Source organism: Podarcis gaigeae, assembly GCF_964106915.1.
Source record: "Podarcis gaigeae genome assembly, chromosome: 2".
Taxonomy (NCBI): Eukaryota; Metazoa; Chordata; class Lepidosauria; order Squamata; family Lacertidae; genus Podarcis; species Podarcis gaigeae.
The window spans coordinates 64,284,964-64,303,541 of record NC_139679.1 but is presented as its reverse complement, the minus strand read 5'-3'; the positions used below and the strand labels follow the sequence as shown (position 1 = coordinate 64,303,541).

At 43.7% G+C, this 18,578-nt stretch overlaps 1 protein-coding gene across 1 annotated transcript; it reads right to left on the bottom strand.

Moving 5' to 3' along the window:
• Window positions 1-1,073: 1,073 nt before the first annotated feature.
• Window positions 1,074-18,159, bottom strand: SMIM3 (small integral membrane protein 3). Its single transcript, XM_083728710.1, has 2 exons — window positions 17,772-18,159; window positions 1,074-3,099 (listed from the first exon to the last, which is right to left on the bottom strand). The coding sequence occupies exon 2, from the start codon at window positions 3,080-3,082 to the stop codon at window positions 2,897-2,899; it is 186 nt and encodes a 61-aa protein (XP_083584836.1). The 5' UTR covers window positions 3,083-3,099; window positions 17,772-18,159; the 3' UTR covers window positions 1,074-2,896.
• Window positions 18,160-18,578: the final 419 nt, after the last annotated feature.

Below are 18,578 nucleotides of genomic sequence, written 5' to 3'. Positions count from 1 at the left end.
GTTGTCAACAAGGTATAGGTTATGTGTCTCAAACATCACATAACCAGTGGGATTTTTAAAAGCCTTTTTTCTTAGCACCTTGGGCTACTCTTTTTGCTATTTCTGTACACAAAGAATGTGTGTAGTAAAGACAGATCTTGACTGTAAGTTCCCAATCCTAGTCATCTAACAATTAGAGATGAATTTTCACCTGTTGATGTTTTTTCCTATCTTTGACTGCAAATTGCATTGCTCTGTTTCGGTGTTCATGTTTTGCTTTGTTGAAAGTGGTGTATATTTATTTCTAATTGAAATTCTTTTAAAAAAAAAGATAGAGAAAGATAAGCTTTCCTGTGTCCCGGGAGAAAAATGAGGAATTGCAGAGCATGGGGTAGGGCAGCAATAGCCCAAGGTGGTGTCCTCCAGACCATTAGCCATGCTTCTGAGGGGTTTCAAGTTGGCTACCCCAGAGGCAGGGAATAGGAAGAACATGAAAATGAGCAACACCAATTTTCAATTTGAGACAGCCAATAATAACCATACATAAGATGCAAGGATGCTCAGCCAGATTGCACTTTGAGATTGGTGTCACTCACGAGTGCTCATATAGGAACGATCAGGAGTCATTGCAGAAATGAGACTAGTGTAGAAAGTCCAAGAATAAAAGCAGGCAGTTAATTCAACACCTGATATTGAGATGATAGTTGTGCACAAAACAACCTAAAAGACAGTCTGACCCCTTATATACTTGATCGAACACTTTGCTCTGCAGAACAGGGTCTCTCCTACGTATTAGCAGGAGATTCATTCAACTGAAATAGGAACCAGACCTTCAGTGTGGAGGCAACTGAGTCAGATGGGCAGGGTACAAATAAAACTATTATTATTATTATTATTATTATTATTATTATTATTATTATTATTATTATTATTTCCCTCCCATTGCACACCAGAGAGGCGCTATTTCCATTGTCTGTTGGGTTCTACGAAAGACCTTATTTTTAAAAATATGGAATTGTTTTTAACTGTTGATGCTTCTACTGCAAAATCATTTTGAGATGTTTCATGATAAACTGTTCACAAATGCGATAAAATAAAATAAACAACGTTTATTACATGGATTTGCCACAATATCACAGTTTCAGGAGGAGTTTACTGCTGATACAATTAATGGAAACGCATCCACTTTTATGTACAATACACAAACAAATTCTACTTGAACCTCTGAAACCATTTTTCACAGGGTGGAGTGTTTCTTTCCATAAAAACAGATTTATAAGTAGACTATCTCCAGCTCTGAACTACGAACGGACAACATCTAACACCTGGCCTGGCAGGATGTTGCAGTGCCACTTGTGGCTGAGCGGAAGGGAGAGGTCTGGCTGATCTTGAGTCTTCCTTCAACACCACATAGCAGCAAGAATAGCTGCTGAACCTTTCCCTCATGTGCAGACAGTGAAGGCCCAAGAGCCCTCTTTGGACTAGGAGTTGCCAGTTCTGCTGTATGAGGGAACAGATGACTGTCAAGAAAAGACACAGCAGCAGAGGCCAGCAGTAGTCACGAGAGAAGGGAAATGAATCATGCAGGAACTACAATAAATTGTTGCATGCTCATGCCAATTATATGTTCACTGTTGTCAGGCAGAAGAAATAAACGTCTAGTAACCTCATTAGCAGAAAGGGAACACATTAATGGACAGTTGCGTGAGGGCGCGTGTAAAACAGGGGGATGGATGGAACAGCCAAACTACTTGTATCGTATCACAGCTGCAAAGATCCCGTCTTTACAAGTTTATTCCCTAGTTGCCATTCCTTCAGTACAACTAGGAAAGGCCCTCCCATCCCATTCACAGAACTGCAAGATGCACACAGTTTCACAAACCCAGCCGCAAAAGAAAGCCTCTTTCGCTCAATTTTTTCATTGCCACATTCTAAACTAAGGTTACCAGACGTCCCCGTTTCTCGGGGACAGTCCCCGGATTTACAAACCAGTCCCCTGACAAAATCCTATCATTCCTATTGAAGTTGAAAAGTGTCCCCGGATTCATTGAAAAAAATCTGGTAACCTTCTTTTAAACTGTTCCCTGACAGTAAATTACGTACTTTGTTCAAATCTTATTCTCCCCTCCTTTGTTTTTTGTTTTTTTTGTATTAGATAGATTTTATTAGGTTCCTTAAAAATAGATGTTTAATGATGAATCATTTTGTAACTGTATACCACAAATACAATTACTTCACTTATCTACCTACATCTCATTTCTCCCCCCCCCCCCCCCAATCCCTTTTCGGCTGTTGCTGTTTGGATTAGAGGGATCTTGAAGGGAAGAAAGAATGACCAACATTCCAGCTGGGAGCAATCAAAGCTTTCCCCCACATGGTTTTTTACCGAATATGTCTATGCCTATGTCTCAATTTGAAGGGGGTAGATAAAACACGTTGTGTTTCCACATCTGGAATCTACATGGAGGGGTTTTTTTGGATTACATTTCATTATTCCTTTCTGACATCTGTTTTTGCCAATTCCTTAGTCCTTTGGAACAGCTTGCCCAGTAAACATGAAGAACCATTTTTCAAATAAAAGGACACACCAAAAATCCAAAACAAGAACCATCTGGAATCCTGAACCAGCCAACTTGATTCCATAACTGGTGATAAAGTCCTGGATGTGGAGCATTAGGGACACAGTTTGTATTGTGCAGCCAGGCTTCTGGGGCACTTCTGGTGACATGTGACATCCTCGTCACATGATCATAGTCTCTGTGCTGCTGTCATATTCTTGTTGGCATGCCTCCATTGTCTCCTCAGATCTTGGCCTGGTGTCAGAGAAAGCCTGATAAACTGACAGTTTCCGTATAATCCTTTTTTTCCCCATGTTTCTCAAAAGCAAAGCCAAACATAGTGACAATGGAAGCAAGTTTCACACGGCTCCATTATGTATCGGGTGTGTCCGGACTCTGTAAATGATCACTGCTGTCGCTGGGCACAAGAGCAGGGATGTCATGACAACGATGGTGACCAGGATGATCAGGACGATGACCCACACTTCCAAGATGTGCTTTGGAAGGGGAAACTGTGTGGGCTCTACGTTTCCATAAACATCCATGCTCTTCCTGTTCCTCCCTAAAGCAAAGAAGAAGACAAGTATCAATAAAACAGGACACAGAACAAATGCAATCATCACAGGTGACAAGCACATAACCTTTCCCTACCTCCAGCCTTGAAATAACAGAGCTTGGATAGGCTGCTTGAAATTTATGTAAGTTAGAAGACTTATCTGCACTTCATTCGGTCCAGAAGAAGACATGCAGGGCACTTCTATCTATACATATTGTTATGAGTTTGTGGGTTCCAGACACCCCTAATCCCTAGATCTAGTAAGTGTTAGAATTTAATCAATGCTTGGGGAGTTAAGATGGGTGCCAGACCTCTCTAATCCCCAGGTCCAGCAAGGGTTAAAATCTAATCAGAGCTAATTAAGCCTGGCTAGCTTCCTGTGTTGAAGTGACCACCTGGATGATGGACCATTAAGAGGACAAAGAATCAAAGGATTCCTCAACAGATAAAACCAAAGTTTACAGCATAGAGAGGTTAGGAAGAATAATGTGGCAGAGTAGCAAAGCAGCGAGCTGGAAAGCCAGAGAGGCACAGCAATGGTTGATCTCTGCCATAGCTGCAGCTATGAGAGAAACAAGGCCCTTTTGAGGCTTTAATGCTGTGAACCCCTCCACCATAGGCTCAGGTTGTATATATGTGTAAATAAACCATATATAGTATCATAAGGCCACAACAGTCTCTGCTGTGCCCCATTTCCAAAAGGAAACACGAACCCTGGGCAAGTACCTGGAACCCCTGGAATCTCATACTGCTCAGAGATTGGGGTAGCATGCAACAATACTTACTCAAGCCCCACTTCATGCAGTGGGGCTTTCTGGCACATAAATAGGCATATGATTGCAGCTTTAAGGATGTAAGGATTTGGTCTGTGCCAACACTGCTGCGTGGGATCAGATGGGATGGATCACTTCTATGCTTGCCTGCCTGCCATCCAGGGACTACACAGAAATAGATGTCATTTAATGTTATTTCCGTATATAGGTCCGTATAGTTAAAGCCATGGTTTTCCCAGCAGTGATGTATGGAAGTGAGAGCTGGACCATAAAGAAGGCTGATCGCCGAAGAATCGATGCTTTTGAATTATGGTGCTGGAGGAGACTCTTGAGAGTCCCATGGACTGCAAGAAGAACAAACATATCTATTCTTACGGAAATTAGCCCTGAGTGCTCACTGGAAGGACAGATTGTGAAGCTGAGGCTCCAATATTTTGGCCACCTCATGAGAAGAGAAGACTCTCTGGAAAAGACCCTGATGTTGGGAAAGATTGAGGGCACAAGGAGAAGGGGACGACAGAGGATGAGATGGTTGGACAGTGTTCTCGAAGCTACAAACATGAGTCTGACCAAACTGCGGGAGGCAGTGGAAGACAGGAGTGCCTGGCGTGCTCTGGTCCATGGGGTCATGAAGAGTCGGACACGACTAAACGACTAAACAACAACAACAACAAATGTTATTTCATGTGTTGTGGCTTTCTCAGCTAGTTTGCTGTAGTGACTAGTATATTGTACATAGAGGAAGGAATTCAATGTTGTACAGTGGTACCTCAGGTTAAGATCTTAATTCATTCCGGAGGTCCATTCTTAACCTGAAACTGTTCTTAACCTGAAGCACCATTTTAGCTAATGGGGCCTCCCACTGCCGCTGTGCCGCCACCGCGTGATTTCTGTTCTCATCCTGAAGCAAAGTTCTTAATCCGAGGTACTATTTCTGGGTTAGCGGAGTCTGTAACCTGAAGCGTCTGTAACCTGAAGCGTCTGTAACCTGAGGTACCACTGTACTATGTTGAATGTTCCGTCAGTGCAAGCATTTCAGGTTGCTAGATGGAACAGTCCCACCCACCTTCTTCCATGCGCTGTTCTGGGGATTTTCCTGATCGCCACCAGGAGAACTAGAGGAAACCCCATTGTGCAAATGAAAGCCCTTGCACAGGCTTCTTTCAAAGGGATTCATTAGCTGAATCCCACCCAGATATAGGACTTCTAAGTCCGAATTCCTACTCAATGGAAAGAGGGTCATGTAGCTAGAGCATAATTTGGTGCATGTGCTAAACTAACAACTGATCCAATTGTGCATCAAAGAATACAGTGAATGTTATTTATTTCAGAGGACTGCATTTCCACAAAATGTCACAGAAACAAAACGAGGGCTTTGTTGCAAAACACTGCTGCGCAACCCCGCCACATGCTCGTAACATCAAAATGTGAAACTGTGCATGGTGGCACATAAGGGAGGCAGTTCTCAGGGTGAGTGTGGGCTGCTCTTCATACTTCTTAAGCCACATGGTGAGGAAATGTTCTGTTTAATAAGGTATCTTGAGGAGGGAAGGGAGCTGTAAAAGGAAAACCATGTACTCTGATACCCTCCAATAAAAAGGCATCGTAAAATGCTGGCTCTTCATTAGTATTCATTACATGTCATTATTTTAACTGCGCCACTATTGTATAATCTGATGGAAAAAATGAACAACTCTGCTATTCTGCCCCTCAGTCAGATAGAAACATGTTGACTTAATGCAGGAGAGTCAAAGTTGAATTAGCCTGGAAGGGTGCCAGATACCGATTATTTCAAACCAAGGGTGGGGAACATCAGATCTACAGGCCAGATGTGGCCCTCTAGAGCTCTCTACCTGGCCTAAGAATTGTACCCATTAAAAACCCCGGAAGTGCTGCAGGATATCAGTGTATAAATCTTCTCAAGCAACATCACAGATTCTCTGCAAACTGGCAGGCCTTTTGTATGCTAAAAAAATGAGATACAGTACATCATTTATGCCATCTGAATGTGAAAATGTGCCTTAAAAATGGAACAGTGGGGGGCAGGGGAGGGAGAGGAATTGTTCAGTTGTGTGTAAGCTACCTAATTGCTATGTTGTCCTCCACTATGGGGGGGTGTCCCCTGGTTCTTTGCATCCTTTTACAAGTTCCTATCAACACCAATAGGGGACGCAGGTGGCGCTGTGGGTTAAAGCCTCAGCGCCTAGGACTTGCCGATCGAAAGGTCGGCGGTTCGAATCCCTGCGGCGGGGTGCGCTCCCACTGCTCGGTCCCAGCGCCTGCCAACCTAGCAGTTCGAAAGCACCTCCGGGTGCAAGTAGATAAATAGGGACCGCTTACCAGCGGGAAGGTAAACGGCGTTTCCGTGTGCGGCTCTGGCTCTGGCCAGAGCAGCGATGTCACGCTGGCCACGTGACCCGGAAGTGTCTCCGGACAGCGCTGGCCCCTGGCCTCTTGAGTGAGATGGGCGCACAACCCCAGAGTCTGGCAAGACTGGCCCATACGGGCAGGGGTACCTTTACCTTTACTTTACCTTTATCAACACCAATGGATGACTTAAAGATTAGATAGATTAGATAGATATACACTGTGTGTGTGTGTGTGTGTGTGTGTGTGTGTGTGTGTGTGTGTGTGTGTAATAAGTTCCGTAATGAGTCAGCTCAAAAGCAAGCAGTTTGGCTCCCATCCAATCAATTGTAAGTAGCCAGAGTCTCTTCTCTCTCAGCAGCATATTGCCACAGCAGAATATGCTTTGCTGGATTAGTCTGCAGTCATAGAGGCACTGAGTATCTGCAATGAACCATTCTGATCAGTTTGCTGTCCAACTTCAGGCAAGCTGACACCTGTTTGCTTTTTTAATCTAGCAGGGATGATTCAAGAAGAAGCAATTGCCCTCCAAAAATATTTCCCACTACCTTTTTTGGTAACTGCACAGATGCGTATATGCACCTGCAAGAAGAGGAAGGTGGGAAAACATACCATAGGGCAGAGGTTGCCAGTGTGGCACCCATGGGGTGCATATGTGCCTGCAGAGGATTTCCCTGATGCCCACAGGGTCCCCATTTCTGGGTTCAAAGGATCAGAACAGGGCCTGTGCATGGCCCTTTCCCTCTCCAAACGCAAGCATCTAAAGTTCTCAGCCCCTCAACCAAAAAGAGTTATAGCCCTGAATTCCATCACCTTAACCTCAACATTCAGACCCATATCTGCACAATACTATCTACCTTAATGAGAAACATTGGACATCCCATGATAATAAATTGCTGCAGTTCTCTCTCTCGCCCTCTCTTCTCCTGGACGAATCCAACTGGTGTCCCATGAACTGCCGGAGTGTGTCTATGTATGAAGCAAGACTGGCCCAAGACATTTGGCTGCCTGAGGCAAAGGATCAAATGATGCACACCCATTCATAGTGCCTCCTACTTCGGTACTAGCAAAGAGGCACTACCCTGCCCCTGAGGGAGGTCAGCAGGATAGATATAAATGTGGATGGCAAAGTGTGTGACGCACAGCTCTCTTCTCCAACAGAACAGTTTGGTCAGGGAGCTCAGGAGGATATATGCTGCCTGAGACCTTACTTTGCCCAATGGCAGAACTGGCTCTGGTAGGAAGCTTGCAGCTTCTATGCCCATGGGACCCTCCCTCTCATCTGTCCAGTCTCCAGGGAAGATTTTGCCTGGGCAAATAAAATTAGTGATGGAGTAAAAAATCCTTGCCAAATCTCCAGTCACACGGACTGCCTCTGTGTATATTTAAACTACAGTAGGCGTTGACGCAGATTTCGTGTCTGATTCAGCAGCCTTGAGGCATCTCACCTGTACTTAATCATAGTTTCCTGAGTCACGAAATCCATTTCTTTACACGAATGAAGCAACTGATGACACTAAACTGTGCGTAAACCCCTGCCAGCTGGATACGTTGCTGTTTCCCACCCTGATCTTTTGATCCTGTTAACATTTATTTATTTATTTGCTTGCTTGCTTGCTTGCCTGCCTCTCCAGTCAACATCAGCCTACAAAGCAAACCAATCCATTCTTTCTCAATAAGAGGCTCAACACCTGATTCTGTCAATGGGTCGAATCCGGACTAAGGCTGTGTACACATTATCAGCTCAAAACACAGCCACATCATTCTGTTTCTCAATTCAGATCAAAAGTGTTTTGGGGAAAACACATCAAAACACAGAATTTCCTAAGAAGACCACCTCAGACTACCTCCCTCCGCCCAACCTAGGGTGATCTACCATCAGCTGCCCTGTGGGAAAGATCCTGGTAACTTTTTAACATGTTGCTTATTGTGTTTTTAAATATGTAGTTAGTTGCGAGCCACTTTGGAAGGATTTGTATCCTGAAAGGCAGGTTATAAATAAATGTAACCACGGATGGGAATCCTGTGGCCTTCCAGATTTTGTTGGACTCCAACTGCTGTTTAATGCCCTAGGTCAAAAAAGCAGCTTGTCTCCTTCCTGGCAAAGTAAGTTATAAAAATACAGAGAAAATGTCCACTTTAGGATAAGCCTTAGTGGAACAAAACTGCTATCATGTATGCAAGAAGAAAAGAACATGCAATTGTTGTTTCAGCAAACCTATTTGCCACGAGGTTTCATGGGGAATTTTGTCCTAGGACTTTCCTAATTTAGAACCACTGACAAAGTATGAAAAATGCTAACCTCTGCTAACCTCTGCTCTGGTAACCAATCATCTGAATAAGAACCATCTGTGGCACTCAACTGTAAATACATGCTACAAAAATGTCTGCTACTAATGGGAAATGGAGGTGTCATCATATGTTGATGTTTCTCTGCAACTTCTGAATCAGGAGAGGCTGTGCAAGCCCTGAACTTAGTGCCTGGACTTGGTGGTGGGTTAGGTGGGGGCCATTAAACTGACTATAAATCCTAGGCAGATGGAGGCAACATGGATGGGCCGTTCTGCTTTCGATTGGGGTTGTACTCCCGCATCTCTGTCGCTTAGAGGCCCAGGTGATCTCAGTGAATAGGAGTGCCTTTTACCAGCTTCAGTTGGGAAGAGAGCTACAGCCATTTCTGGGTTGGGGTAGCCTAATCACGGTCATCCAGTAACCTCCAGGTTGGTTGCTGCAATGTGCTGTATGTGGGGCAGGACTTGGAAGCTGCCACCTCATGCAAAATGTGGGGCAGAATATAGTAAGTCATTGTGGAAATAACTGCACTGGCTGCCAATTAGCTACTGGGCTAGGCTCTAGGTGCTGATATTGCTGCATAAAGCCATGTACAGCTTGGGACTAAGTTACTCAAAAGTTCATCTCACCTTCTGCATAACCAACCAATCACTACATTCTGAAGGAGAGGATATCCTGCAGATACCATGCTATCAGGAAGTGCATTCTTCACAAGGTCAGAATCAGACTTTGAGAGTGGCACCTTTCCCGTGGAAGGGAACTTTGGTCACATTATATATCAGATCAATGCCTTCTCTACTACTGTCATTTCAGTGCCTGCTAAAAACATTCCTCTTTCCACAAGCTTTCTAAACAGAACTCTTTATTCCAGTTGCTATCTGTGACGTATATGAATTGTTCTTACATGTGTGCTGTTGTTGTTTTAAAATAGTTTTATTTTATTTTATTTTGTGTGCGTGTGTAAACAATTTTATTTTAGTACCCCAGGAAGACGAGGGAATGACTCTGCAAATTGTAACTCTGTGAGGTAAACAGGGAAACTTCTAACAATGCTGACACTTTAAATCTCTACAGGATTCTGTAGAGGAAGCCATGGCTGTTTTAATTATATAGTGCAGAAGGGACCTTGGTTTTAAGAAGTTACTCCTTATGTTTTAGCCAAAATCTGCTTCCCTGCAATTCCCATCCACTGGGTCTACTCTTGGTTCTGTAGATCTCTTAGTTGCAGCCTAAAAGGACACTCCATTGACTAAAGATGTCAATAAACTGAAAAATAAAATGTTAACCAAAAATCATGGTTCAAAATTTAGGAAAGATAACCACAGTGGCTCTGTCAGGAATATAATTCATGAGCAGGATTCCTGGGAGTGCAGGCTGGTTGGGAGTGCTAGTTTAATTTGGGATTCAAGTTTCACCGCAATGCTATTTTGTGGGTTTCCATGTCAGAGTCTTACGTGGAATAAGACTCTCCTATGTCATAGGCAGGCTGAGGCGTGTTTCAGTGGAGCAAGCTTCTGCTGAAATGGAAGGCTTTCCTTCTATGAGTGTGTGTGTGAGGCAGAGCCTACGCACAGCACAGGAAAATGTGTGCTCCATGCTCCGTTTACAGAGAAGTGCATTAGTGCTGTCATTATTTGGAATGAACTTCCTGGCAAGCAGTAATCTAAGCTGTTGATTTGCTCCGAGTGAAACTCAGTTATTTCCTACACTGACAAACGTTTTGTGGCTCCAGGCTCTGATCCCTGGACGCTTCCTCATGTCGTGAGCAGCCTCAGTAATCTTATTAGTTTTGCTTGGACTTCATGTCCACATTCATGTCACACACAGAACTAAACTGGGATGCTGGAATACTTGAGATTTAAAGCCGGCGAGTCCCATTAATTCAATACAAAAGCAATTGACTTCAAACACAGCTTTCTGACAGCCATGATCGTACCATGAGTAGAACAGGGATGAGGAACATCTGGTCCTCCATATGTTGTTACACTAAAGCTCCCACCAACCTTTGGAGCAACGTGTTGGGCATGGATCCAGGAGACCTGGGTACCAAGCCCTGTTTAGCCATTAAGTTCACAGGAGCAGTCCCTGTTTCTCAGTTTAACTTCCTCTTATGCTTGTTGTCATGGAAATGAGACAGTGCCACACATCATTTGTATGAGTATGAGCAGCAGGTTTGAAGTGAAGGACTACACCTCTCTTTGCCTCTTCTTCTTCCTTTCCATTCCGATGAAGGGTTCCATGTGTGGCTCAGAGCCATTTCTAGGAAATGCGAGGGAAGAAGGTACACTTGCTAGGTGCCTGCACATTGCTTTTCAGCCAGCACAGTACAAATTAAACAAAACAGAAAACTGGAAGAGGCAGCTGGCGAAGGGGCTGTCTGCGGGCATCGTGCCACCATGTAAGGGACCTAGGTTTCAGTATAAGAAGCATAAGTAATCCTTGCTTACTTACTTGCCTCTCTTGGGCACGTCATCCCCTCTCACTTTAACCTACCTCAAAGGGTTGTTGTGAGGCCCCAGTGCTGTGCTGATCTGAGTGACAGGGTGTGATAAAAATGTCATATGAAGAAAAAGCTTACGCAACTGTGCAACTTGTTATGCGATGACCATGGGATTGTGTACAATGCGCAAGTTGCTCCGACCGAGCAGCCTGACTTCATCTTGGCTGTACCATTTTTGTAATTTATCCTCAAAGTTTGGTGACGCTTGTTGCCACTTTGACATCAGCAAGAACAGGTTAAGCTGGAGTCACTGTGCCAATTCTCTGAAGTGCTCCAGATCAGAAAGATAACATGACGTCAAAACCTGTGGAGATTCAAAGGCCAGGCTACACCCATCTTAATGCCTTCAAGGGATTACTTGTTAAAACACAGGCTGTTTGTAAGAAACCCACAAACCTATTTATTACTATCACGCAGCACAGAGGACTCCACATTTAAACCAGCTTGCCGACAGACAAAAGGGGGGGGGGGCCCAACAGGCACTGTGCTCTGATTCCTGGTGTTTAATGAAGAGAGAGAGAGTTTGGTGGAGCTTGGAGAAGATCCAAGAGCAGGTTACTCAAATTTTAAGAGATTCAAATGTTGGGTGTTCAAATGCAAAGACTATAAACATGGAACGGTCTCCCTCAGGAGGTGGTGGACTCTCCTTCCTTGGAGGTTTCTAAGCAGAGGTTGGATGGCCATGTGCCATGGATGCTTTAGCTGAGATGACAGCATTGCAAGGGCTTGAATAGATGACCCCTGGGGTCCCTTCCAACTCTATGATTCGATGGACCTGTTGCTCTTGTTACTACTTTCTGCAGGCCCTGCCCAGTTTACCTGGCCACCCTACTTCTGGGGTAAATTCATCTAAATCTATGTCTACCCTAACATTACAGCCCTCCCAGCCAAAAGTGACCACCCCATCTGGTTGTACACTGACTACTGCCTGCACATCCCCCCCCCCCGAAGGAAATCCCTGCTAGTTCTTAAGTGACTCCAGCACAGCAGGAGCTGGGGTTGTTCTTCGAGTTCACCTGAAAAGTTTTGATTCTTGTTGGGAGGGTGACCAACAAGGTGTTCACCCACATATCAGGTGTTTATCATATTGTATCAAACAGTACTTGATGCATTTCATTTAGCAGGGCACAGGGTTCAGTAACCCCAACCCCACTGTCTTAATAGGCTACAACAGAACAACCCTAAACTTATAACCAGAAATGCAAAAGTCCAGGGAGCCATTAGGCAGTAGAGCGCCCCCAAAGCTGGGCCTGCTGGTAATTGGTACCAGGGTAAAAGCATAAGAAGAGTCCTGCTGGATCAGGCCCATTTAGTTCAGCATCCTGTGGCAAATGGATGAAACAGCACTCTCTTCTCTGATGATTCCCAGCAGCAGAGGCATCCTGCCTTTGACAGGAGAGCCAGAACATACCGTAGCTATTGTTGCTAGTAGCCATTGACTGCTTTAGGCTCCATGAATCTGCCTAATCCTCTTTTAAAGGCGTCCAAGTTGGTCATCTTGTGGGAGCAAATGCCACAGTGTACAACCATCACCTCATTCTCTTGCATGTGTCAGCCCTTTGCTACTTTCAAATAAACACGAAACTCCATTATCCATAAGGTATGGCATTATACAGGAACGGAAACAAAAGGCAAAAGTCAACACTTGGCTCAAACTGTGCGCAGTGGAACAGAGCAATGCAAGCTTATTGCTCTTAAATGATAACAATGAATGGGTCCAGAGAATAGGGCAGATAAAAGATTCAAAAGTTTGTTCCTGGGCAGATATTTAAATAAAACGTTAAATAACTATAGCAATGCTATCAACACAGATTAAGCAACTGCCCTTGGCACACACAGACCTGTTGGATTGCTTATAAGGGTCACTTGGGGTATTTACTTGTGTGGAAACCAGCACATTGGGAGTCTATTCTACAAGTTCTGCCCCAGCCTCCAATCTTTCCAGGTCTCCATTTGCATAAACCCAAGGCACATACCCTGCAACAACATGCATAGGCTCCCATACGTGTGATCCATGTACCAGTTATTGATGGTGCATATGGAGATCTTGGAACATATGGAAGTCAGCAATGGGACACCCATCTCCCACTCCACGCCTTAATTTATACACAGTTCGGCACCTGATGAGGGATAAGGTGTAGAACGGGGGGGGGGGGAGCCTGTGGCCCTCCAGATGTTGCAGGATCCCAATTCCCATCCGCTCCGGCCAGCATTGTAAGAATCACAGAGCTGTAGAGTTGGAAGGGACATTGAGAGTCATCTCGTCCAACTGCCTACAATGCAGGAATCCTGCCCACAGTCATCTCTGGGTGGGTTTGAACCACCAACTTTCTGGTTAACAGCCAGTTGCAAAAGAAGATGGGTTTCATAACCTAGCATCCAGAGGGCCACAGGTTCCCTACCAATGTTCAAAATTCGCCATGTGCATTTTGCACCTGGCTATCACCTACTTGCAACCACATGAAGATGCCTGGGCACCAGGATGGTACCTGACGTCTCCACCATCTGGAGGTGCATGGTTGGGGATCCTTGGATCTTGGCTGGTTTCACACACTAGTAACAGCTTCCTGTAGAATTCTATTCGTGATATTTTATCTGCACAATCAGAAGGAATGTCAGGAACCAAAACGTAGTATTGGAAAATACGACATCTGGACACAAAATGGCACCTAGATATTCCGTTTTAGCAACTGTAACCCTGGTTTAAGGAGTCATTTGGCTCCTAGCTTCTATATCTGAGTTTCTAATGCTGTTCCCTACCCCTCGTGTAGTACAGTGGTACCTCAGGTTACATACGCTTCAGGTTACAGACTCCACTAACCCAGAAATAGTACCTCGGATTAAGAACTTTGCTTCAGGATGAGAACAGAAATCGCGTGGTGACGGTGTGGCAGCAGCGGGAGGCCCCATTAGCTAAAGTGGTGCTTTAGGTTAAGAACAGTTTTAGGTTAAGAACGGACCTCCAGAACGAATTAAGTTCTTAACCCGAGGTACCGCTGTATAGATGTTTCCAATTAATAACCTGACACTGCCAGAAACAATGGGGGGAATGGCATCCCTGTCATGCAGTTAGAAACACAACATAATTGACAAAAACTCTGTCCTATGTAAGCTACACAATACTTAAATGTTAATTGTTTAACAAGTATCTTTCTTAGATAGAAACTGCCTCTCTGCAGAAAACTACTACTATCTATTTCAAATTCAACAGGAGTGGAAGATGTATTATAAAAGCACATAGCTTGCTTGGCTGGTTAAGGGTCAGTCCTAATTTGACTGAAAAATCCCTTGCTTTCCAAAGAAAGTGGAAACAAATCAGCAGGGAGAAGTCTAATCAAAGCAGAGGCATGAAAATCAGGCAGCACCTTATCTGAGAGCAGAGGAAGCCAGTCCGAGATTATTTTGGTGGCCAGGTATAAAAATAAAAATGGTGCTCTTAGCACGACACAAAATAATACTAAAAAACTAAATGGACATACAGTATTCTAATAATGCCACACCAAATCTGCCGCCTGAAGCTGCCTCTTAATGGGAGGTCCCTTTTCAGAAACATTATCAATCCTTCCTTGAAGGTTCAGCTTTTATTTTTAAAAATACTCTGGCTCTTTTTAAGACTGGAGATATAAGGAGGGGGTGGGGAAGGCTTCAGGCAGCATCCTATCCAATTGCTCATTAAGAAGCAATGCAATTAAATCCCTTCCAACATAGAAAGATACCTGTATTTATGATATTGCAGTTCTGTAAGTGATTCCCCCGCCCCCTTACCATAAGGTTTCTGGCTATGTGCCTGAAGTAGAGGAGAGAGAGAGAGAGAGAGAGAGAGAGAGAGAGAGTGTAAAGGGGCCCCATCACTTTATATAATGAACAGATTATTGTTATCATTTATTGAATTTATATACCACCCTATACCTGCAGGGCAGTTCACAAAATAAAATCAAAATATACAAGCACTGTAACTGAGGATGTTAAGAACCTAGGAAAGCAGGCAGCCTTCAAATCATCAGTAAGGGAGGAGGTAGGAGCAATTCCCATTTGTGAGGCAGAGACTGAAGGTTCCAGGCCAGATAATCTGCATTTATGTCACTTTCACTTGTCTGCCTTCACCTGGAATTCCTTCAGCCCCAGAATTCCAAAGCAAGGGATGCTGCTTTGGGCTCACCTGCCTCACCATCTCCACTGCCTCCTGCCATCCCTGTAAGCGAGACCCATCCAAATATGCATCTATTTTGCATTCTGCACTTTAGCAGCATGTGGTAGGATTGTTTTATAGTATTATTGCATGGACACTTTAGGAAGTTTGTGTTTATTGTATTTCGCTTTCTGCTTGTTAACTGATTTCAGTTGTTGTTCGGCAATTAAAAGAAAACCTAAATGCAATAAATAGTAATAATATTACATGTAAAGGTCTAAAAGCGTGCAGTTGATTTCTGGGTTTTATTTGGGAACCAGACGTGTCAATTTCCCCTACGTGTGTGCAGGATTTGACATGTGCTCATTCACATCCGGACAGGCCATTTCAGTATGGATGGCTAGAGATGGAGGAGGAAACATGCCTTGTGGTGGACAGCTTCTTCGAGTATTGTCTAAACCAGCCAAATGTCTCTCAAAAGCAGCACAAGAGAAACAGCGGAATATCCAATGCTAAGTCAGTGCCCAAACACTACTGATCAGGATACAAATGGTACAACAGTTAAGGGTGCGGACATCTAAATGATGGCAAACTGGCACACTGAATATGATAGGCTGTGTGGCAGAAAGCTACCAAGTGATTTAGAACACAGTGGAATTTGTTAGTATTGCTGGTAATTTACAATGTCCTTTACCATCTTTATTTCATGCCCGTCCTTAATGTCACAACAATCCTGTGAGCTGAATTGCTGTTATTTCCATTTCACAGATAGGTAAGAGAAGCTGAAAAATAAAGGACTTGTCCAGAGTCATACAGATAATCCAAGAACGAAAAAGGAGTTGAACAGTAGTTCAACATCTTGTGCTGTACCACACCTGATCTTTTCCAAACGCCTGAACTAATAGAGATTTTTTAAATATATCTAAAGCATCCCTATCCAACCTTTCCTTTAAAACTTCAAAGGGTTACTTGGAAAGTGGAAAACATAGCAGATAGGAAGCTTCCCCATAGCTTTTGTTCATGCCAGAAGCTATAAACAGAAAGAGGGGAGGAAGAAAACAAAATAAAGACACAGCACATCTGTGGTTAGTATGGTTATGAAATCCATACAAGCAACATAAAACTTCCAACCTTATATTTGACTTTCTTTGCATTTAGGGACTTCTGTCACAATTAAACGGACTAGAGTAGGAATGCGTTTATTTCTTTGAATCAAAAGATGAACCTGGTGACACGTCTTGCAATTGTCCCTTTCTGATCAGCTGCATAGAGAAGACTGCAAACGCACTAACCAGAAATGGGTTGAAAACCAAGAGAAAGTGAATAATTAAAATAACAGAATATCATCTGAAACAATCAAACACATACACATATGGGAGATCACATACATTCTGTAGCCTGAGAGCCACTCCCAGTTCTTTTTCAAGCACCGATAAAGGCAATTAGACGTGCCAATGAATTCCAGCTCACTGGAATTCCTTTGGATAAGTACTGAATTAGCGTCATTTCGCTACTGGGAATGGAGACGGTTACACAACACTGTGTGGGCAACAAAATGTATAATGTACATAGGCCATCACAGGTGATTAATGTAAGCATCACTGTTATAGGTACTGGCTTCCCTCTGCATATGCATGTGGGTGAATTAACTATGTCTAGTCATCGCATGTGCCCAACTCTATGGGTTTTCCCCATATTTTGCTACAGGGAAATGAAGGAAAACAATTGCCTTTTGGAAACAGTCTGGAGATAAGGATCCAACAACAGAGGAACCGTTGCCAAAAACCAGGATACGAACAGCAAACCGCACAAGCTTTTACATCTTGGTTTCATCTCGTAGTTTTTGTTAGTGATAGCTTTACCAATAGTTGCTATAGAAATAATAGGCAAGAATACCTGCAATGCACATTTAAAGATCTCATACTTATATTATAAACCACAGGAGAAAAGCTATAGAAAAGCTATATAAACCACAGGAGAATAGTTGCTATAAAAATAATAGGCAAGAATACATGCAATGCACATTTAAAGATTTCATACTTATATTATAAACCACAGGAGAAAAGCTAACTATAAAACAAACAGCACAGGCATATCTAAAAGAGCAGTATATACAGATATATAAATGTGTGTGCGTGTGTCAAAGGTTTAACTTAAGCGATGCTCACCAGAATAAAATAGTCATAAGAGAAGGTTTGCTACCACCTTAAATGCCCCAATGTAGAAGAAAACCTACAAATGGGTCTTGCAGGGTAGTAACCTGATCACTCACTTTTCGGGGTGGGGGGTGGGAATCCAATTACTTTCTGAAAAGAAGATCGAAGATGGCATGGATAGAGCCCTTTTTTATTGACGAGCTACTTGTGGAATTTCCCTTGGGACTTAAAACTATTACTGATCTCCAAGGCAAACAAGCAAGCAAACAGAAATCGGAGCAGTGCTAAATGCAAACGGGAAAGGAAGTGAAGAGAAACTGACATGAAGAAGGTGTTGGAGGAATATGAAAGCGACGAATAAAGCAAGCAAGTAAGCAAGCAAAAGAAATCGTGGCACTCGCCTCTCTCGAGAGTAAAAATTCACGGACAAGTCGCTGCTCATCGCTACAAAGAGGACTTACAGGAGTTTCTTATGCTGCTCTTGAGTCTCCGGGCTGCTTCCAAACCCCGCCTGGAGAGTCGTCTGCTCGGCTCGCGAGCGTCTGGTCCAAAGGAGCGCAAAATCCGCGGCCGCCGAATAACTGGACGAAGAAAAGTGGGGAGTAAGTTCACGCACACCCGGCAGCTGGGATCCTCTTTCTCCGAGCCCGCCGGACAACTTCCACCCCGCAGACCCTGCTCTGGCCAACGGGATGGTGCCTCCCACGCCCGGAAAAGGGAATTCGAGCAAAAGCGAAAGTTTCCCTCTCGCTTGCTCCGCGCGCTGGAACTCCGCGCTCGTCTCGTTTGCGCTGCTGGAAAGATCAGGCTTTGGCTGGGCAGCCGCGCTATTACGCCCCGCCCCCGCGACATCAAAGGCGAGCGGGCCACCTAGTGGCCACATGCGAAGTGCAAAACCTTAGTTTGATTTGATAGGTTTGCTTGATATACCAGTATTCAGTTGTATACCCTCTCATCAGAAATAGCATGACGAGGAGATATTTAAGTATAAAGTAGCTTGTCAAAGAAAAAGTAAGAACAAACCAAAATGGCTGTATAACAATGAAGCTATTATTTATTATGGATATATGATGGGTGATTATCATGTATGATATCATGCATGAGATAATACATATGATATATGTTAATCAGTGCTTTTTTCTGGGGGGACGCAGGGGGATGCATACCCCTAAACACTTTGAGAATCTTTGTACTTTTGTCCATTTACTGTATTTATTTTCCCCAATTTGAACTATAAAATGGTGATTTTCTTGAGTCAAAATGAGTGT